The sequence below is a fragment of the Neolamprologus multifasciatus genome, chromosome 17, assembly GCF_963576455.1.
Source record: "Neolamprologus multifasciatus chromosome 17, fNeoMul1.2, whole genome shotgun sequence".
NCBI lineage: Eukaryota > Metazoa > Chordata > Actinopteri > Cichliformes > Cichlidae > Neolamprologus > Neolamprologus multifasciatus.
The window spans coordinates 12,379,086-12,402,556 of NC_140455.1; the positions used below are offsets into that span (position 1 = coordinate 12,379,086).

At 41.7% G+C, this 23,471-nt stretch overlaps 1 protein-coding gene across 2 annotated transcripts; it reads left to right on the plus strand.

Moving 5' to 3' along the window:
- Nucleotides 1-23,245, plus strand: dspb (desmoplakin b). Of its 2 annotated transcripts, none has more exons than XM_085137384.1 (24): nucleotides 1-465; nucleotides 2,619-2,712; nucleotides 3,396-3,517; nucleotides 3,901-4,051; nucleotides 5,211-5,336; nucleotides 5,640-5,699; nucleotides 5,800-5,967; nucleotides 6,290-6,394; nucleotides 6,506-6,601; nucleotides 6,917-7,042; nucleotides 7,921-8,073; nucleotides 8,206-8,360; nucleotides 8,480-8,606; nucleotides 9,275-9,461; nucleotides 9,962-10,392; nucleotides 10,489-10,667; nucleotides 10,879-11,017; nucleotides 11,207-11,400; nucleotides 11,738-11,900; nucleotides 11,998-12,081; nucleotides 12,173-12,280; nucleotides 12,412-12,510; nucleotides 13,457-15,283; nucleotides 16,316-23,245. In XM_085137384.1, the coding sequence occupies exons 1-24, from the start codon at nucleotides 152-154 to the stop codon at nucleotides 22,661-22,663; spliced, it is 11,556 nt and encodes a 3,851-aa protein (XP_084993510.1). In that variant the 5' UTR covers nucleotides 1-151; the 3' UTR covers nucleotides 22,664-23,245. The 2 variants fall into 2 exon arrangements, with proteins under 2 accessions (XP_084993510.1, XP_084993511.1); XM_085137385.1 differs by having other exon boundaries at nucleotides 2-465; nucleotides 13,457-13,954.
- Nucleotides 23,246-23,471: the final 226 nt, after the last annotated feature.

The window sequence follows — 23,471 nt, forward strand, 5'->3', positions numbered from 1 at the left end:
CTGCTCTCGGTTTGCAGTCTGCACCGGAGGGACCAGGGCGGACAGGGTGGCGAGAGAGAGAGAGGGCGGCAACCTGTCAGGTTGTTTCCGTCCAGTTAGTTTCGTCCAGTAACTTCTGTGCAGCCGCCGAGGCTGCCGTTCTCTGGTCACCATGTCAGCGTACGGGTCTCAGCAGGCCCTGAACATGCTCCGCAGGGCCAGCTCCAGGGGAGAGTTGACTGGAGAAACCACCTACCAGTACGCACGGAGCGACGGCTTCCACGGAGGGGGTAACGGATACGACCAGTACGGATACGACGGACACAAAACCTTCACCTATTCAAAGACCGTGAAGGGAGGTGGGATGGCGAGCGGAATGGCGAGCAGCATGAGAGCCGGAACCACGAGAGGAACGACGTGGCGTGGGGCCAGCATGGGAGGGGGGGCGATGAGCGGCGCCGGCGGGGGGATGATCGGCGGAATGGGGTATGAATTTAAACTCTTTCTTCCACAAGTTTTGGGTTTCTTTTTGCACCTGTGGCCAATGTGAGAACTGCAGGGCACGATAGATTATTAAATATTAACCGTGACAGCCTGTGTTGGTTTTTTGGGCCCTGCAAAGACTAAAAACACCCGATACTCACTGGGCTTTAAAAAAGTGAACAAAGCAATTAAATGCACATCAGCCCGCAAGAGTATAATTACAGGGAAATGTTCTTGTTCTGCAAAGTAACAGCATTTCCACTTGTTTTGTAACACTGAAGCAAAGCTGGTGGTACTTGTGTATAAAACAAAATAAAGTGATGTTTAATTCAGATTGGTTTGCAGAGTCACGTCAGTGACATAACTGATCATACACACTGATAATGCGCAGTGATACACGTCGTGATGCTGACATACAACTGTTGTCTTTGGCACATCTTTTCAATTGTTCCTCAGCTTCTGCTCTGCACAGGAGCAAACCTCCAAGGGGAGAAACGAGGTTTACAGTCCGCGTTAAATTGCCGCCTTCCCTCTGCTGCTTCACAGACCCACGGACACGCGTGTCGCTTTAACACATGCAACTCTAACTCTGCACTTTGAGGAAAGTCAATTCGCAAACATAAGTTGTGAGTCAGAGCAACTTCGTTTATGGCTTTGATAGTTTTATATCAGGGAGTGATGTTTGAGATAAGGTACTTATGTAAGCCCTGTGATTAAGGGAAAAGTACCTGGGGCAGCTTATGGCAAATATAAGTACATTTATTACATTGTTTATTATAGTTGGTAGCACTTTTTTCTGGATGGTAAGTAAAAAAAGAAATACAAGTGTAGAGATGACAGCGATATTACAGGTGTTATTTGGAAACAGTGCTCTCATTCATAGCTAGTTAAATAAGCCAATGTCGGCATAGATTTTTAGGGCAATAGTTATGATATATGTGATAACACAAGTATATCAAAACTGGTCAATAAAATTGATAATATAGATACATAGAGTGGGTCTTTATGCATATTTTAGAATGAGGTCAACATTTTAGTTTGTATGTGTGTTTGTGAAAACCAGAGCAGGTTTCAGGAAATGTATCTTTTGTAGAAATTTGGACGCTTATCTGAGTTTCAGCTCAGACTGTACAAAACATTTTGCCCATATACAGCCAGCATAAATAGTTTAGTACCTCAGAATTGAAAACACGTATGATAAGCAGCAGTGATAGCTGGTTATCTGGGGTGATAGCTTTTTTCTGTCTTTATATCTCCTTGTTCCGGCTCTTGTTTCTACGACACAGAGAGATCTCTATTATAACAACACTTATTTTTCTAAATTTTTAGATTTGTGGCTGCTGCCACAGCTCATGTGTTTGAGCGCATGGCCCATATACCAAAGGCCCCACTAAAGATCTGTGTTCAAGTCTGCTTCAGACTTTTCCCCTCACTTTCCTGCGTGCCTGCAGTGTTTTCCTATCAAATTAAGCCTAAAATAATATTAAAAGAAAATTTTAATGTTTATAATAGCAGTGAAAAGAGTTTCTTTGGCACATTGTGTATGAATGTTGACTAGACATACCAGCTGTTGAGCCCGTACTGATGTAATCCGTTGCAGTGTGTTTTTTTAGCTAATGTATTTGAATAATCTAGCCATAACCATATCTTTTCAGTTTGTGGATTATGATGATATATATATACAAGGTTCCACACCTGCATGATGATACAATCAAAATTCCCAGATTGCTTGTAAATGAAATGCATGTCTGCAAACTTGCAACAAAAATGAAGTTAAAGGTTAACAGAATTCCTCGTCTTGTCTTTTTTTTCTTCAGTTTTCCGAATTAAAACGGGTGAAAAGAGAGGCGGGAGTCTTTGACCCTACTTAGACTGGGGTTAGGACTTATCCATGAAAAACTTTAACATTTATTTAAATAACTAATGTACAGTTTTATCTTTTCCTAAAAACAGCTACATTCAAATGAAACAATCTGAGAAGGGAAATTCACTCTTTGATGATATTTTGACAAAAAGGGCAAAAGGTGACACTGCTTTGTTTTAGGGGAACACACGGTGAAAAAAACTGGGAACCGCTGCGGTAACTGGGAATATTTTGGTAATAGTTAAAGCTGAAGATCTTAATGTTAATGAGTTTACTTCACTGCCCTCCACAGTGGCTCTACACTTACTTCTATCAACCAGAAGGCCGCTATCCTGCAAAGCCAGTGCAACGAGTACCTGCAGAAAGCCGAGTACTACATTCAAGCTGTGAGTCATGTTTTCTTTTCTTTTTTGTGTTACTTATTGCGCTTTTACTGCTAGAAGTGCAGATAAAAGTCAGTTAGCTGAGTCAGGAGGGTTTTTATTTCACACGAAGAGTGTAGTGTTGTAGGCTGTCCTCTGAGGCAAAAAGAAACAGAAAGAATGACAGAAATGTTGTGCGGCTGTAATTGGAGTAGCTGGATGTGTAGGCTTTTGGTGTGTGGTCAGAATCTGTGAGAGACACCAGATAGATAATGTTTAATTTTTGTTTAGCTCCCTGTTGGATGTGATTTTTAGAATTGGCCCCTTGAGCTGTATTGCAACTGTCAGTCCACTTTAAATTTACACCCTTCCTTAGTTTAGCTGTTAAGCAACCTATCATGAATTATTTATGTTACTGTGAAGTTCATCGCAAGTGCAAAACTCAGCTTAAAATTTGTGGGCGTGTGATTTATTGTCTTGTTGACTACTTATATTGGCAGACTATCACAACCGCTTTGTCCTTGTCATAAATCATCTTCTTCCATGGGTTGTAAAAGTTGTTTTTCTGAAGTTTTAACATTTTTTGGCACTTCTAAATGGAAATAATTCAATCTAAAGCACAACAAGGACAAAAGACATCTATACTCCAAATGTGCCCATTCAGTTTTCTGGATCCCCTCCCTCGGGGTTGTGTCTGTGTATTGCAGGGTGGAAACCCGAGTGAGGCCGAGTACTTCATGGGGAAGGCCAAAGAGGCCATTCAAAATCTGAAGAGCTGCGGGGCCGACCTGCGACAGATGGGACAGCCTAATGAGAACGTAATGAGAAGGTAAGGAAGGCCAGATTTCTCTCTCTGTCTTAATCATCTGAGTTTTCTTTTACTAGAACAGTGCCCATCCGAGGTCAGTGTTACCCATGATTTTGACGCTAAAATGTAACTGTCTCTTAAATGCATCACATGCAGGTAATTAAGTAATTCATTTGTGGTTTTCAAAAGGATAGTGAATGTATCTCAAGCTTTAAACTTAGTCCAAATTTCCTCAGGCAGTCAGTAATTAATCTCCCATTTTTAAAGCAGATGGGATGAATGTTTGTTGACCGGACAGATGGATGGACAAACAGAGATTTCATGAATTATTATAAAAATATATTCTTTGTATAGCATATGCTGTTCATTCCAAGTCTCATCTTTTTCTGTTTTCTAATCCATAGTGTGGAGATGTACAATAGCCAGCTGAAGGGGGTCCACATGGCCATCTCAGGCACCACGCAGAGAAGGAAGAGCACCAGGGGGGGCTCTGTTGGCTGGGAGGAACCTGGGAGGAGCTATCATGATGCTATGGGCTGGATTGCACAGCAAAAGGCGTGTATAGACACACCCAACTTAATACCTAACGTGCATCTGCAGCTGCTTTTGAAGATCAGTCTTCTGACATTCATGAGCCCTTTAAGGAATCCTGTGTTAAGGTGCCTTGGTAAAGCTTGAGGGGGATTACGACAGTGTGCATTAAACTGTGCGTTACCAGCAGTAGATGGTGGTCAAGCACAACGCCAGCTTGGGGGAGTCGAGAAGAATATACTTAAAGGCTAAGAAATCTACTAAAAATCAATATTCGGTGAAATTTAGGCAACATTTACATTTTAAAAGATTTGTTGGAGGCTTGTTTTTTTTCTTTTTTTTTCTTTTACATTTTTTACAGGGTTTTTTGCGCATTTATTTCAGTCTTAAATACCCTAAAATTGTTGCATTTTGATCACCCGATTTCGGTTAACACCAGCGTTCATTTTTTCAGATTAAGAGAAGTTGATGTAATTTGTCACATTAGTGAGTCAAAGACGTTTGTCAGATAATCAGCTCATTTCATATCATAGCACATTTAAACACAACAGAAGTTAAAATGCTCCACAGTATATTTAATATATTATAGTTCTTTAAACACACTAAAAATGTGAACAACTACATTAAAATAATTAAAATTGTTAAACAGTTCAAGAAAAAGTATTTTTTTTATGTTTAACTGGAGAAACAGACACTTTACACAAAAGAAATCTTTGTGAAATAAACCGAAAGTGAAAGAAAGACCTACTTCTTCAACAACAAAAGTGACATTAATACCCACTAACTAGATGGTTAAGTGCTGTGTCACTTTATGACAGTGTAATAAAAGGTGCCAGTAAACCAAATGACAGATCTCGCCGAACCAGGATCGCTATGATAACACAACATTCACAGCATTTAACACAGAGCATAGAAAAGAATGCTCTGCTATGTTGGTGTAGACACAGTATTAAGGGATCATGTGGTCATTGTGGTTAAGTACAAATAGAAGCTAAAAGGAGCTATTGTTTTACACTCAGTGCTAAATCATTTCTTTCTGAGTGGATTGCTGATCTTTGACCCTAAGTGGTGCATGAATTTACCAGCAAATTGCTGGTTTAACTTGCATCTCTGCCGCCACCTGCTGGTGACATGAAGTGCCTGTGTCTGAAGTCCTCTCTAAAACTCGATCTACTCCATGCAGCGTCTGATTGAAACAGCTCCATGGGGAGACGATCCTGCAGCCATCGAGCAGCAGCTCATGAGCCACCAGAGGTTTCACAGCTCCATCCAGAGGAGTGTCGAGTTCGATCGAGCCAGAGATGACCTGGTGGGTTCAGTCAGCAGGTTCAGTATCAATGCTGTGATGATGAGACGATGCTGAGATTCACTGTTGCTTCAAACAGAAGCTCCGTTGATCTATTGTTTGGGATATATAAAGTCACAAAACTAAACCAGTGTTAAAGAAGATCACAGGGTAAAGAGATAAATAACCTAAACAAATAAAAATGATCCGCTATTGGTCAAATAGCGATTTGTTATTATTGGTATCTGTTTTAATTATTAGCATATACAAATATTGACACATCACTTTATTTTGAAACACATAATTTGACTCATTCTCTTCCCCCAGATCAAGGCAGGAGACAAAGCCAATCTTAAGGCTCTGGAGCAGGAATGGGACAATCTCCAGGTGAAGAAACTAAATATTATCTCTGTGTAGTGTATTTTCCTGTTAATCGCTAGAGATTTGTATTAAATTGATTCACTTTAACCCTGTTTAACCCTGCTAGAAAAAGTCCCATGGTCGGACCCAGCAGCTGCGAGAGTTCCAGCAGATCATTCAGGAAATATCCAATGAGATCATGTGGGTGAATGAGAAGGAGGAAGAGGAACTGATGTTTGACTGGGGAGACAAGAACATCGACCAGTATATCCCCAGAAAGCAGGAGAGCTACTCGGTTAGTCAAACATCAGATCACAAGGGAACATGAATAGAGCTGGATTCAGTAGATGCTGCAAAAAATCCACTTTTTAATTTCCAATTTTACGAGCTTCATTTTAGGCAATAAACATTCTTGGCAATCCCTTGAGCCTAAATGGCGCTGATGTCTTTTATGTAGTAATCTGCATCTCATAAGGGAGCAATCATCTGTGGTAGATTGGATTTTGGCAGCTGCAATTAGTCATCCACTTACAGCGAAGCCACAGAACTTCCCTCTTGCTGCATCCTGATGTTTTTCCTGTGTCCCCTGTGATTATCCACCTCTTCTTATATAACAGAAACTGATGAGTGCCCTGGAAGTAAAAGAAAAGGATCTGAATAGGCTGAAGGCCAAAGTGGACAACCTCCTGAAGAATGATCACCCTGCATCGGACAAGATCGAGGTCTGGAGCGATCAGAAGTAGAAATCTCAGTCCAAAAACAACTAGTTATAAACCTGCAAATGTAAAGCTTGACTTTTTTCCAGTCTTTGTGTGCTTGTGCATTCTCTTCAGGCTTATAGTGACACCCTGCAGACTCAGTGGAGCTGGCTCCTTCAAATAACAAAATGCATCGACACTCACCTGAAGGAGAATTTAGCGTACAGCCAGGTAACTTAAAGCTACTCTAATAAACATGAACCTGCAGGAGTCAGTCACACTGACGGACACTGTGAATAAGAGTGCATGGAAAAGATGCACCATGACACTTCTGTTCCTCTGATTTCCTCTGATGCTACATTAGCATTTTGATTCGCTTTCAGCTTTTCAGTTGTTATGTACACATAAAAAATGCTTGTTTACTTATCATAATGAGGCTGGGAAACTACAATTAACTTCATGCTAGATTTCACTCAGTATTTCACAAATTGTGCGTGTTTTCTCCTGAAACTCATATCACATATGCTTACACACGTGTGCATTTAGTTTTTCAAGGAGGCCAACGAGACGTACAGTGCTCTGCAGAAGGAACACGAGACGGTTCGTAAGAATTTCATCTGCGACAAGAACACTTCTCTGGAGACCCTGCAGGAGCTCCTCAGAAACCTGGAGGTACGACAGCGTCATTACAGCAGTAACACATCAGCTGGTGTTAGACTGAACATACAATAGATGTTTGATGTAGGATGAGCTTTTGAAAATTTCATGTCTCAGGCACTACGATAAACAACAACACAAAGCCTGAAATATATAAAGTCAGTGGATTATTTAGCCAGATAATTCATCAGGAGTGTGTGCTCGGAATAAACTCAATGTAAAACAAGTTTTCTTTGAATTTAACATTTTACTTATTGTACTTATATTATAAAATCACATAGAACATTTACACGTAATTAAAAAATGGGCAGGATTTTGGGCAAATTAGTTTTGAGTGTACAGCCTAATAGTGAAGCAACTCCAGTACCATTGGATAATACCTTCGAATGACCATCCAAATGTTTCTTTTACTCATTCTGGACCAGACCCCAGTTTTTACAGTCCAGAAGAAACACGCATCTTAGCCCTCAAACTTTTGCCAAACAATAGAAAGTACTATTCTGTTGGTGGCATCTTGTTACAGACATGCTCAAATTCAGCCCATTCTTGTAAAAGAAACATTATTTGTACTTTAAAGGCAGACTGCATGCCTAGTAGTTATGGCGTTAGTTACAAAAATGGAAACAGAACTCTCAAAACTAAGGTTTTGTAACGTTGGCATCATTAAATCAACTAATCTTGGTCTAGAAATATCTTCCACTCTTGTATAATAATGTTATTGTTATTGTACCCAAACCAGTTCTGGATTGCAGGTCATATGTTTCATACAGGACAGGCCATTCTGTGTGACTTCATTATTTACAGAGAGACAAAAATGTTGGCGAATTAGAAAAGTAAAGCAGTTGTTAATGGCTAAACAGTGGCAGGTTGGCTGAAACCTTTTTTGTCTTCAGAGGGAAAAGGAGAAGATTGTGGAAAATAGGAGGCAGGTTAAACACCTGGTCAGCAAGTCCAAGGAGATCGTGAGACTGAAACCCAGAAACCCTGAAGAGAAGAACACCAGCGGCGTCATTGTCAAGGCTCTGTGTGACTTCAAGCAGGACCAGGTCAGTTTTTAGATGTCAAAGTTAAACACATAATAGTATTTTTATTTTTTTACTTTACGTTGCACCGACATTCTCTCTTCCTTGTATTCTAACTTGTGTTTCATGTGTTTTATGTGACCTTTGGGCTCACAGAAGGTGATCCTTAAGGGCAATGAAGCTATCCTAAAGGACAACAACCAGCGCAGTAAGTGGCTGGTGACTGGCCCGGGGGGTCTGGATATGTTGGTGCCCTCTGTGTGCCTGATTGTACCACCACCTAATCCAATCAGCATCAGTCTCGCCAACAAGTAAGAAACAAAAAATGCTTTGATTTGGACATTTACTGTTAAAGGTGATTGTATAACTCTTGCTTTGGCTGGAAAGATAATCCTGAAACCTTTAAATTTCACCTCTGTGTCGTGCAAAGAAACGAGCAGTACTACGAAGCAATCCTGTCAATCTGGAGCCAGCTTTATATCAACGTCAAGAGTCTCATCTCCTGGCAGTACTGCATCATGGATATCCAACGCATCAACTCCCTCACCATCTCCATGGTAAGCACCGACGAGGTCTTGGAAGTCGGCCTCTGCTGTCTGTAAAAAAATATTTAGTCATACGTCAAAGTCAAACTTTGATGTATGAAAACTTTGAGAAAACGAATGGTCATAATAAAAGTTGTGACATAGTGTTAATTAACGTTTAATTATTTGGTTTTAAAGGTGGGTTTTTGCTTTTACAGTTTGTTCTAAGCCAACAGCTGTAGTCTTCCATTTAACATGGGCTTAAAAAGTGTGTAAACGTCTCTCATCCTGAGCCACCTCCAGATGCTGGGAAACAGCTCCCATAATTGCACACTTTGGAGTGCTGCATAACTCTGCGGCATTCAAACAGACATTTAAGCATCTCTCGAAACCCACTGCTCCAAACCAAAGTCCCTTTTGCAACTTTTTACTGCTCCAGTTTGCACTTTGCATTAAAAAAAACACACATGCAACAGCTATCTACAATCATTTTACTGCACTGTTATTGTTATAACACTTGATGATTTAATGGTGGAAAATTAATTTATAGAAATAGCCTTAGAACTTAGAAACTATGGTTCTTACAAGTGTGGTGAATATCGTCAACATAAAGAAGGCACCAAAGATTTAAAATATCATGTCACATTTGACCTCTGACCTCTCCTCTCCAAATTAAACTTAATGTTTCTGTGTCTGTTCAGTTGGCCAAGATGCGCCCAGAGGAGTACCGGAAAATGATCAAGAGCATGGAGACTCACTATGATGAGTTTGTATTGAACAGTGTAAATTCCCAGATGTTTGCTGATGAGGACAAGAGGAGCATAGAGAACCAGGTCAATGATGCCCAGACCCACTATGAACAGCTAGTGGTGCAGATACCTACTTACAGTAAGTGTTTGTAGTAATGATCACCTTGCAAGTACACGTTTATTCTGTACATTTCTATTCTGTCTCATATATCAGATGGACCTCTTGCGCTCATTTTCAGCACCATATGTTTATTCTTGCACTTCTTGGCTTTTGTTTTTTTAGCCGGATGTCTCTTAGACTTGTCTATCACTTTGATAAACAGGGTTGTAAAATGTCCATCCAGAGAATGAATTTATGGGAGCATGAAAGAAAAGATAAAATGTCCCAATTACTGTATTTGTATAGTACTGTATAAAGATTTAAATGCTACACTTTACCAATTATAGTGTTTGAGCAATATAAACATTGCTCAAATTCAATATTTTTAGTACGAATTTCAGTATACTACAGTAAAGTACAGTATACAGTATGCATTTGAGTCTGTGTGCTTGATAATGGAATAATTGAATTGAATAAGTGAATCTAGTGAACTTTTGAAAAAACTTTTATCTGTTTTTTAAAAATCGTTTTGTCCACAGTTGTCCAGCAGGAACAATCACAGCAAACAGCTGGGCAACAACACCAGCTGATTATTTTACAGCAGCAGCAAGTACAAGCTGCTGCTGCTGCAGAAGACGCAAGGAGGCTTGAAGAAGAGACCAGGATGCGCCAAGAGGCCTGGAGGCTTGAAGAAGAAAGACGGAGAGCAGAGCTCAGAAGACAGGCAGAGAAGAAAGCGGAGGCAAAGAAAGAGGTGGTGAAGACGGAAGTGATAAAAGTGACCAAGACAGACCCAGGAAAGAGGAAGGTATCCGCATCATCATCATCATCATCATCTCATAGCTTATTAGAGCTGCACTCACTCAGATTGAGGCTGGAGGCCGCTGAAGACATGCTGAGTCAGCACATCCATGTCTGCTTCAGAGACAACGGCGTGCAGGACTGTAGCCTCAAGATCTCTCAGTTAGAGGTGAAAGCATAAAATATAAGAATAACAGAAATGCATGTAGAATGAAAACAAAAACGACCCTGTATTTATCGTGACACATATATGTGCATCTTTCAGACTGTGCAGAGTGATGTGGACTCGATGCGTGCTGAGTACTTACTTTTGAAGGAGCGCATTCTAAACGAGCTGGAAAGCGTGAATGATTCAGACAAAGCTCAGTTCCTCCGCAGCGAGATTGGAGTGATTAACCAAAGACTGGGCAGCCTGGAGAGCAGCTCATCAGCTTATGTTCAGCGGTACGTAACACAAGGCAAAACCTCAAAACGATGGTGTAAAGCTTAGTGTGTTCTTCTGATTAATTTAAAAGCACAGTTAATAACTGTGCACTATAAGATCAATTATTATCTGCAAAAAAAGATACTTTTACATACAGATAATCTACATTATGACAAACACACATATGCCTTGCATATTTGCATATTTGATTATTCCATATGCTGGTTTTAGGCTACGAGCTCTAAGGGACATGCTGGAGAGTGTGGCACGAGCCGAGGACATTGTGAAAGTTTATGAAGCAAGAATGACAGAAAAGGAGACCACTTCTCTGTCTCCTGAGGAAGTGGAGGAATATATGTCGACTCTGAAGGTATTTTTGCAAGATAATGGTGTTTTCCTACTCTTTGATAATAGTAGACAAATCATTTGTGAATACTGCCCTATTTTTATTATATCCTTTGTGCTGTGACATATGCTTTAATTCCACTTATCAGGCTGATTTTTATTATACGGTGGATGCAGTCGTATGATTGATGTTGTGTCGTGTGTCGATGTGCAGAACATCAAAGCAGAGCTGGATCAGAAGAAAGATATTCTAAATGCTATGGAGGCAGAGTTGTCCAAGGCGAGCCACTGGAACGGCCAGGTGGGCGGATCCTCCCACAGGTGTGACCTGATGCTAACAAAATACACAGAAGATGTGAACATGCTGTCAGACCGCTGGAGACGAATCCAATTACAGCTCGATACGAGGTATGCTGCTCTGTCAGTTTTTAATAATAACTGGCTGTTAATGTCAAATTGAAGACTTTGCAGTCATGCAGTAAATAACTCATTCCATATTCAACCATATGTATATGAGGCTGCTTGTACACATGTGAATCTATTTTTAAAACATCTTATTCACATACACATATGTCAATTTGTGATTGGCAGAAAATGATCGAGCAAAGCACAAAACATTTGTTGCTTCAGTATTTTAAATGTTATAATAAATAATATAATAAAAAACAATATTAATCTGTAAACTTGGGCATGAGAGCATTTGAGTAAAACTCACTTATGCTGGTGGCCTCTTCCACTTGCTCAGAATGCAGGACCTTCGATCATATCTGCCTCAGCTGCAACACTACAAGCAAACCAGCACTTCCATTCTTGAATGGATTGAAGCCACTCGGAGAAAACAGGTGGCTCTACAGGCCACCAAGATAGAAAATGTTCAAGCACTGGAAGACCTCATTAATAACCAGAAGGTAATATGCTGAACTTTTTCTATTATTAGAGCTACTTCCAATAATTTTCTGTGAAGGCATCAGATACCTGACATCTGTACCTTGTGGGTTTCTCTAGGCTCTGAATGCAGAAATCAAGGTGAGGAGGGAGACAGTAGATAGTGTGCTGAAGGACAATGAGGCCTGTGTGAACGCTATCAAGGTAAGTAGGTCAATAATCGAGTGCATTTGGCCTCAGATTCATTAAAAGATCAACTTCCTCTATTTATTTATTCATTTTTTATTTTTAACAGGACTATGAAACAGACCTTGCAGCTTACACCTCTGGTTTAGAAACTTTGCTCAACATCCCAGTGAAGAGGACAATGCTGAAGTCGCCGTCAGTGGATCTCAATCATGAAGTAATGCAACTGTAGTAAAAACATTAGACATGTAGTAAACCATTAATACATGACATGTTTTTTCTTGTAGGTTAGAGTTGATTTTTCTGATGTTTTTTTTTTAATTAAATTTAAATTTGTCTCTGTTCCAGGCTACCCAACTGCAGACTCGTTATATGGAGTTGCTTACCCTTTCTGACGACTACTACAGATTCCTAGGAGATTTGCTCAGAAACATGGAGGAGCTCAAGGTACGGATCTCCAATGCTGAACATCCAAAAATATCTTGTTGGATGTAATCATGGTTTTCTTTCTTTTTTCTTCTTCTTTTTCTTTCTTTCTGTTTATGACATCTTGTCATCAAACTGCCCAGGGATTATGAATGAGAATTTGGGGTAAATCTGTCACCTAATCTTTGATATAACGTTAAAGTTAAAGGAACTCCTTTATACCTTCCACCATTGTTGTTAATAACATCACCTGCAGTGAGCATTGTGTTGCTCCCATTTACATGCATCTTTTGCTCATGAACTCTGTGTATTAATATCCATCAGCTAAAAGAGTATTAAGACACACATTGCATGCAATGCAATGAGCAACTAACTATCCACAAGGAGGATTGGGTCTTACTGTGAAACCACACAACCACACGTCTTATGATTGATAACCTGTTAGCCAAGTGTGTGGTTTCATATGGATAACCTTCTATAGTATGATCAAGATTTTGAAAAAGCAGTTTTTTGTTCAATAAGACCTAAAAGACAGAAAAGTTGGTGGAGAACGCAAGAGACATGAGATAACTATAGTTTTTTTTTAATTCAATTAATTATATTGGCAAATAAAACTCTACAATAACACAGAAAAACCCAACAATCAAATGAGATGACAACATCTCGCCCCACTCCCCCACTCCCCATAAACAAGCATTTGGAGAGTGGGAAGGAAAAACTCCCTTTTAACAGGAAGGCATAGGTATCTGTCAGAACTGGTTGGGGGTTTTGGATTTGCCTCAAACTGAATGGAATGTTTCTTCATGGCAACACGTTATGAATGTGGTGTTAATAGGGTTGTGCTAAGCAAATGTTATGCTGGATACTTGTTAACCACATCACAAATGGGTAAAAAATAATAATGAAAGTTTAATTTATTATTTTTAAAAACACATTTGTATTCATCTTTTCTTTGTCTTTCCTCCAGATTCGTAACACCAAGATTGACCTGTTAGAAGAAGAACTTCGCCTTCTGAGAGACGATATGAGAGACCGCAACGCCAAGAACAAATCACTGGAAGATGCTCTTGCTCAGTACCAACGGGAGCTGAACCAGTCAAAAGAACAGTTGCTGTCAATGGAGGAGGTGAAACAAACTGCATCGTTGCAGTGTTTTGCCACCAAGGAGAACCTAGATAACACACAGAGCCAGCTGGCAGGCCTCAGAGATCAGGTGGAACGTCTCAACTACTTGCTGGATGAAGAAAAGAGGAAGAGGAAGCTAGCAGAAGAGCGCTACACTCAGCAGCGAGAAGAGTATGAAGCAGTGCTGAGAAAGAGGCAGAACGAGCTGGAGACAGTCAGTTGGTCCAAGGTGGAGGTGGAGAAGACTTTGTCAAATAAAGAGCTTGAGATTGAACAGCTCCGGCGACAGCTTGCTGACGAGACAGCAAGGTTCATGGAGCTGCAGAAGGAGATGTCAAAGGTAAGGAGCCAATACAGTACGGAGATCAATAACTTAAAGCTCAGCTACGAATCTCAGATCCACGTCAGCCATGCAGACATGCAAAGGCTGGCAGCTGAGAGGGACGAGGATACAGTGGAGCTCCAGCTGCAGTATGACAGGATGGAGGCAGAGAGGAGGAATCTTGAGGAGGAGCTACGGAGACTCCGAATATCTATCAGCCAGGTTGAGGAACAAAGGAAGGCAGCAGATGAAGAAGCTCACACTCAGCGGGCTGTAATCATCGAGGAAGGCCGCAAGAGAAGAGAATTGGAAAGTCAGGTGGAACTGTTGATGAGGCAGAGAGACGAGCAAAGTAGCCAGTATAGAGCAGAGCTGGTTGAGGTTAGGAAGGACCTGCAGGAGACGAGTGACCGACTGGCTTATGTCACACACAGTCTAGAGGAGGAGACCCGCAGAAGACAAACTGCAGAAGAAGGTCAGGGTGTGCTTGAACAGACTCTGTCCCAGCTGCAAGTGAAGCTAACTAATTCATCAGTGGCTGTAACCCAGGGGCGGGAGTACAAGGAGGAGCTTCAGAAACTGCGATTGGAGCTGGAGAGAGAAAGCAGGGAGCGAAGCAGAGTTGAGCAAAATATGAAAAGCTTACAGGGACGCATCAAGGACCTCCAAGCTGTAAGAGATGGACTTGAGAGCCAGGTGGAGAATTTGCGGCAAGCTAACCAAGAAGAAGTAGCCAGAAGAAGGCAGATCGAGTCAGAGCTAGAGAAGACCAATATGACCATGGCAGAACACAGCAGCACTATCGTTGCACTACGCCAAAGCCAAGAACAAGCCAGCAATTCCGAAAAGAGAGGTGAAGAAGAGCGTCTTCAGTTGCAGGAGGAGCTAGAGAAAAGCTTGAGACAGAAGAAGACCTCTGCAGAGCACATCACACAGCTGAGCTCTGACCTGAAAGCCCTTCAGCAGCAGCTGCTTGAGGAGCAGCTCAAAGTCAAAGAGGCAAACCTCAGGAATGAAGGTCTTTATAAATCTATAGAGGAGAAGAGCAAGATACTGAATGCAAACTCAGTTGAGCTTCAAAGGCTAAAGGCGCTGACAGAAGCTCAGACCAAAGAGAGGCTGAGCCTGGATGAGGAGCTAAGGACAACACGACATGAGAAAGATGAACTCTTGAGGGCCAAACAGGGAAGTGATGATGAGCTCTCCTCGCAGATTACTGCGCTGGAGCTGCAGCTACAGGCCAGTGAGCGCAGTAATTTAGACTACCGCAACCTGGTCTCCGAGCTCTCCTCTGAGAGGGAGAAACTCAAAGTGGAGACTGAGAAAATTCAAACGCAGGCCACCGAGGTACATGGAGGTTTGGTGCTTAGTCCTGGACTGTTCTCGTCTTTCCAAATCAGAGTCTTCACTTGAAGCATTCAAGTAGCAACTGTAGCTCTAGCTAGTCTGAAGCGAACCCTTTCCTTGCATGCTGGAGTGCCTCTTGTAGATGCAACTCTGATTTGAACACATACCGTCTGTATGTGTTTGAATAAACTTGCATGTGTATAAACTCGCATGCAAACATAATCTGCGCCTCTCTACCTGACAGCCTTCCTATTCCACTGTCTCCCTGTACACACTGTGGAAAGATGGGGAGTTAAGGGTTAGAGTTAATGCATTTCGCTTGCTTTTTTGGGGTCACTTTATTTGCCCAGAATGATCAGCACCATCACTGCCGCTGGTTTCCTGGGCTACTAGATTCTGATCATTGTTTCTTATATTTTTAGTACATCTTAATGGGCTTAAAGACACCTTTTGCAATCTTGTAAAACAGCACTGGCATGACTTCAGAAATTTACAGTTTCCAAAAATGCTTATGACAACTCCTCTTGCAAACTAAAATCAGGTGATCACAATTGGCCCACATCTATTGGTTTTATGTATCTGTGCTGTTTTGCAAATTAGTCTTGCTTTCTGGTTGTTAAATAGAATTAGCCATTTTTTGTTATATCACTAGTATAGCAAACCAAATGACAATTTGGCAGAACAGGCACAGACTTGCTTTTTATATTTCAACTTTTAACACTATTGCCAGCTGTTTTTCTTTTACAAAAATTTTAAAAGGCTTGAGTTGTAACGACAACAAAAAACTATTTTTGAGAAAATGCTTTTATTGTTTCTAAATAAGCCGTGCAACCAAATATTCTTTCCGCAGAAAGAATTCTTGCACTGTGAAAGATTGAAAAGAGCAAGAATGTGCGCTGTCCTCAATAACCACTGGTTGTATACAAAAAATGAAAAAGAAATAAATGAGGTTCCTCATCTATACTGTTAATATATGAGTATTTTTGAGTTGAGTAACTTCTTGTCTCTTTTCTCTCTCTTTATTTCCTGCAGATAAGAGCCACCATGCAATCCCTTCAGTCCCAGTATAATGAAATTGTAACCGAGAGAGACACTCTGTTGCTGAAATTACAGTTGTCAGAAAAGGACAAAGACCACATCTCAAGACTAGAGGAGGAACTCAGCCGCATTAAACTGTCCTTGGAATCTGAGTATCGCAATAAGCAGCGTCTACAGGAGGAGAACGAAAGAGTGAAGAGGGATTTAAGTCATTGGAAGGACCAGTGCGATAGCAAACATGGCCTGATTAGGCAGTATGAGACAGACAAGGATATTTCGGAGAGGGAAAAGAAATCTTTGAAAAGTGAGATAGAAAAGCTGATGAGAGAGTTACGTGAGCTTGAAGAATCATATAAAATTAAACTGTCAGCCACCCAGAAAGAATTACATGAGGTCACCATTGTCAGAAAGAACATAGAAACTGAACTGAAGACTGCCAGAGAACCCCCAACCTTGGATCCTTCCACTCTGATTTTTGATGGAGTCCGTAAGACAGTGACAGCAGACCAGTTGCTCAATTGTGGTGTTTTGGATAAACAAACATGTAACCAGCTGGTGAAGGGACATAGGACTGTCCCTGAAGTGTCTGTTGACAAAAAAGTCAATTTAAAAGGTACAGGCCCAATAGCCGGGGTGGTAGTTGAAGGTCCAAAAGGTCCAGGCTCCATTTCTGGACCTCAGTTTGCAAAACTGACTTTCACTGAAGCCAAGAATGAAAATCTCCTCCCAGCAGATGCCGTCAATTTGCTTCTGGATGCTCAAGCCGCTACAGGACACATCATTGACCCCAGAACTAATCAGAAGTTGACAGTTGAAGAAGCATGTAATCATGGTGTGATTGATGATAAGGACAGAGAGAGGTTGCTAGCAGCAGAAGCTGCAGCTGTAGGATATAATGGACCTGGGACAAATAAACCTCTTTCAGTATTTCAGGCCATGAAGATGGGGCTAATTGACAGAAACACAACACTGCGTCTTTTACAAGCTCAGGAGTCTGTGGGGGGCATTCTAGATCCAGTACTCAGTGTGTTCCTTCCCAAAGACACAGCCATTGAGCGTGGCCTAATTGATGACAACTTATGCCGTGCTTTGAGTCAAAGACCTGAGCTCTACCTGGACCCAGAAGACGAGGACGGTGTAACTTATATGTCAATGAAGAGAAGATGTAAGGTAGAACCACACACGGGCCTTCTTCTTCTTCCTGTCACTGAGAAGATAGATTCCTCCAAACTTATTTTTGATGGTGTTCGAAAACCTGTCACAGCCAAGCAGCTGCTGGATTGTAGTGTCCTGGACAAGCCAACATTTAAAGATCTAGAAAAGGGGAAGAAAACCATCCCAGAAGTGTCTGTTGATAAAAATGTCAATCTGAAGGGGACTGGGCCAATTGCTGGGGTGGTAGCTGGGAAGCAAGGCAAAATGTCCTTGTCAGAAGCCAAGAGACAAATGTTGCTACCTGAGAATACTGCAGATTTGCTACTGGAAGCGCAGGCTGCAACTGGTCATATAATTGACCCTCAAACAAATCAGAAGTTGACTGTAGAAGAGGCATGCACCAGAGGAGTAGTGGATATAAGAGATAGAGACAAATTATTGGCAGCTGAGGCCGCTGCTGTTGGCTACAAGGATCCTAAAGTTGCCAAGCCTCTCTCAGTGTTTGAGGCCATGAAGAAAGGATTGATTGACAATAAGACTGCACTGCGTCTGCTGCAGGCCCAAGAATCAGTGGGAGGAATTCTAGATCCCAATCTCAGTGTGTTCCTGCCTAAAGACACAGCTATCAAGCGCAACCTTTTAGATGAAAACCTTCGTCATGCTCTGAAACAAGATCCTGAATGTTACATTGACCCGGAAACTGAGCATGATGCCAGCTATGAGACTTTGAAAAAAAGATGCAAGATAGAACCTCATACTGGTCTACTACTTTTGCCAGTCTCAGAGAAACTAGATCCTACTAAACTGGTCTTTGATGGTGTACGTAAACCAGTAACAGCAAAGGACTTGCTTGATTGTGGGGTGCTGGACAAACCAACATTTAACCAACTACTGAAGGGGGAGAAGACTGTCCCAGAGGTGTCTGCAGACAAGAAGATCTCTCTAAAGGGGACAGGAGTGATTGCTGGTGTGGTGGCTGGACCTTTAGGGAAACTGTCTTTATCAGAGGCCAAGAAACAGATGCTCATGCCCTTAGACAGTGTAGATTTACTACTGGAGGCCCAGGCAGCGACAGGTCACATCATTGATCCCATATCCAATCAGAAGCTGACAGTAGAAGAGGCATGTGCAAGAGGAGTGGTGGACAGTAGTGATCGAGACAAACTCTTGGCAGCAGAGGCTGCTGCTGTTGGCTACAGAGACCCTTACACAACCAAGCCTCTTTCAGTGTTTGAGGCGATGAAGAAGGGAATAATTGACAAAAAAACAGGACTACGTCTGCTGCAGGCCCAGGAATCTGCAGGTGGGATTCTAGATCCAAACCTTAGCGTGTTCCTTCCGAGAGACACAGCTATAAAGCGTAACCTTGTGGATCAGGAACTCTGCCGTGCATTAAATCAGAACCCCGATTGTTACCTTGATCCAGACACAGAACGTGATGCCAGCTATGGGGCTTTAAAGAGAAGATGCAAATCAGAGCCTCACACAGGCCTGATACTTTTACCAGTCACTGAGAGGAAGGACCCTTCCAAACTCATGTTTGATGGTGTCCGCAAACCAGTCTCAGCACAGCAGTTGCTTGATTGTGGGGTTCTTGACAGGGAAACATTTAACCAGCTAGTAAAAGGGCAGAAGACTGTCCCTGAGGTCTCTGTGGATAAAAAGATCTTTCTAAAAGGGACTGGTTCAATTGCTGGTGTAATAGCTGGGCCTTCAGGGAAGATTTCTTTAGCAGAAGCCAAGAAACAGATGATCATGCCTCCAGATAGTGCAGATTTACTTCTGGAAGCCCAGGCTGCTACAGGTTACATTATTGACCCTACATCAAATCAGAAGTTGACAGTAGAGGAGGCATGTGCAAGGGGAGTAGTGGACAGTAAAGATCGAGAGAAACTCCTAGCAGCAGAAGCTGCTGCCGTGGGCTACCAAGATCCTAACACAGCCAAGCCTCTTTCAGTGTTTGAAGCAATGAAGAAGGGAATAATTGACAAAAAGACAGGACTTCGTCTGCTGCAAGCCCAGGATTCTGCAGGTGGCATTCTAGATCCAGTCCTTAGCGTGTTTCTACCTAGAGACACAGCTATAAAACGTAATCTTCTGGATCAAGATCTGCTTCGTGCATTAAACCAGAACCCCGATTGTTACCTTGATCCAGACACAGAACGTGATGTCAGCTATGGGTCTTTAAAGAGAAGATCCAAATCAGAGCCTCACACAGGCCTGATACTTTTACCAGTCACCGAGAGGAAGGACCCTTCCAAACTCATGTTTGATGGTGTTCGCAAACCAGTCTCAGCACAGCAGTTGCTTGATTGTGGGGTCCTGGACAAATCAACGTTTGACCAACTACTGAAGGGAAAGAAAACAGTCCCAGAGGTCTCTGTGGATAAGAAAATCTTTCTAAAAGGGACTGGATCCATTGCTGGTGTGGCAGTTGGGCCTTCAAGGAAAATGTCCTTTACAGAGGCAAAGAAAATGAAAATTCTGTCATCTGATAGTGCTGACATGCTACTGGAAGCTCAGGCTGCCACAGGTCACATCATTGACCCCAGAACTAACCAGAAACTAACAGTCAAAGAAGCATGTGCCAGAGGAGTAGTGGATAAAGAGGATGAATCAAAATTGTTTGCAGCGGAAGCTGCTGCTATAGGCTACAAAGACCTTACTACTGGCAAACTTCTGTCAGCTGGCCAGGCCATGAAGAAGGGATTAATTGACAAGGACACAGCTCTGCGTGTGCTTCAAGCTCAAGAGTCTGTAGGGGGTATATTGGACCCTGACCTCAGTATATTCCTACCCAAAAACATTGCACTAAATAGGAATCTCATAGATCAGGATCTATACCATGCCTTGAGTCAGGGTCCTGACTGTTATCTGGACCCAGACACCAAGCAAGGAACTCCTTATATATCCCTGAAGAAAAAATGTAAAGCTGATCCAAGCACAGGTCTTTTGCTTCTCCCTGAACCTAAAAAGCCAGCAACTGTCCAGGGGCTTAGGGGCCAGGTGTCTGTTGTGGATCTAGTGGATGCAAACTTGCTGCAGCGGTCTGATATTGACAAGTTGAATCAAGGTAGATTGACCAGCCAAGAGGTTGAAGAGCGTCTACGCTCCTATCTGAGAGGTTCCACCTGCATAGCAGGAGTTTATGATCAGGCCAGTGATAAAGTACTGACAATTTATCAAGCAATGAAAGATGGACTGTTGAAATCTGGGACCACTCTTGAACTGCTTGAAGCTCAGGCTGCCTCAGGTTTTATAGTTGATCCTGTGAACAATCTCTATCTAACTGTTAGTGAAGCCTACAATAGAAGACTGTTTGGGCCAGAGTTTAAAGATAACCTGCTAGCGGCAGAAAGGGCTGTGACTGGTTACAGACTGCCTGGTACAGACAAGACTATCTCTCTCTTTCAGGCCATTGAGAAAGGCCTGGTGGAGAAAGGCCATGGCATTCGTCTACTAGAGGCCCAAATTGCCAGTGGTGGTATCATTGATCCGGAACACAGTCATCGTATTGATGTGAATGTAGCCTACAAAAGAGGCTACCTGGATGACGGAATGATTAAGATCCTCTCTGATCAGAATGCTGATACTAAAGGTTTCTTTGACCCTAACACGGAAGAAAACCTAACCTACACGGCGCTTAAGAACCGCTGTATCCCAGATAAGAAGACCGGCCTCATGCTTTTGCCTATAATCGACAAGAAAAGTCAAGAGTCAACACAGAAGAACACTCTGAGGAAGAGGAGAGTATTGATCGTGGACCCAGACACCAATAAAGAGATGACAGTCCGAGAAGCATATGACAAAGGGCTTATTGACTACGAGACCTTCCTGGAGCTGTCCGACCAAGAGTGTGAATGGGAAGAGGTCACTATTACTGCTCCAGATGGTTCTGTAAAGTTTCTTATTAATGACAAGAAAACTGGAAGACGGTATGACATTACAGAACTGCTTGAAAAGCGATTAATTGATGAATCAGTTGTAGCTCAGTATCGTGCACGAGCCATCACCATTAATGAATTTGCTGATATCATCACCAAAAAGACCAAACATAGCTCATCGTTTGGACAACCAGCTGCCTTGGGCACATCTTCAGTGAAATCATCATCATCAACAACTTCAAGAACACCTTTGGGAATATCTTCAGTAACATCATCATCAACAACTACAAAAACATCTTCATCATCTAATTTAAGAACATCAGAAGGCTCAGTTCCCTCTTTGTCGACATCATCCTCACAATCATCCTCACTGGTGTCAAGACCCTTATCTCCTACTCTCGCTAAAATGACCACAACAAAGATGACCACTGTCACAGAGCGAAGCGCCAAGCTTAGCAGTGTTTTGCAAGATTCACCTGATTTCCATAAACATATGTCCAGTGTATCTTTCACTGTGTCCTCTCCTGTTGAAATAGTGGGTGAACAAGAACCTATTGGTGCCATTTTTGACACAGACAACGTAGAGAAGATATCTGTCACAGAGGCGTTAAATCGTGATCTAGTGGATTCCATCACTGCCCAGAGACTGCTTGAGGCCCAGGCGTGCACTGGAGGAATTGTTGATCCTGCAAGTGGCAGAAGGGTCAGCATCCAAGAGGCGTGTCGTATGGGCATAATAACTGAAGACATGGCCACTAAACTTAAGCCTGCTCAAAAAGCCTATATTGGCTTTGAAGATGTAAAAATGAAGAGAAAAATGTCAGTTCCTGAGGCAGTTAAGGAGCGGTGGCTGCCATATGAAGCAGGACAGAGATTCATGGAGTTCCAAGTTGTAACAGGAGGTCTGTATGACCCAGAAATGGGTGGTAGAAGAACCATAGAAGATGCCTTGAAAATGGGTTGGCTGGATGGGAGAGCAGGCCAGAAGCTCCAAGATACGAAATACCACACAAAGAACCTAACATGCCCCAAAAGTAAACTTAAGATCTCTTACAAAGAGGCTCTGGATAACTGCCTGACAGAGGAAAGCACTGGCGTTAAAATGCTCCAGGCGTCATCTGTGTCTTCGAGAGGCATCAGTAGTCCATACAATGTTGCCTCTGCCCCAGGATCCACCACAGGCTCCCGGAGTGGGTCACGACGAAGCTCCCGCAGGAACAGTTTAGACTTAGGCTCTCCCATATCCTCATCAGTCAGTCACTACAGTATTTCCAGCTTCAAATCCTTCCAAACCAAAAGCTAAATTGATAAAAGAAAAGCAGAGTTTGTGCTTTTCTTGCACACAAATCAGAATTTGTCAAAACTATTTTCAGTGTTTTGGAAAAAAGTTGTGGAAAAAATGAGTGTTCTGTGTGAGGAGAAAAAATTATATTTAGCAGTGTGAATTGTTAAATGTTCACATATTTTTAGAGTAAGCTTTGGTGTTGATTTACTTAAAAATCTATAGTTCAAATTATACAGAAAAACTGCAAGATGTTTGTTTGTTTTTTAATGGACAAAAGTATTAATGGTTTCTAAAATAAGGTGTGTGGATTAAAAATATAGTTCATGTCATTTAATTTGTTTTTCAAAAATTAATGAAAATGTCATTTTGTATGCTTTGCATTTGAAAAATGATAGAATAGTGTTTACAGTTATTTGACATGTTGTGTGTTTGGTTTACAGGGAGGGATTTATAGTTGGGTTGCATTGGCTTAACTGCTGTTTTTCATCATTTTCATTAAGTCATCATTTACTCATTCATTGGTTTCTTGCCCTGTAGTGCTTCCACTTTTGTAACGTTTTTTTTCAGTATCTTAAAATAAAAACTTGAGTTTTTTGCTCATTCCTGACTGTTCTTATTTGTGTTCATCTAAAATACCCTTTGTTGCTGCCATGTAAGATATGTTTGTTCATTTTATTTGTTTTTTTTTGTTTGATTTTCAACTCGCAGCACAATACATTTGTGCTGTGGTAATTTCATCTATATAAAATGCTAAATGAAAGATTAAAAATTAGAGATATTTTTATTTTATTGCTTCAGCCTTGGCATTATCACAAGTAATCAAATG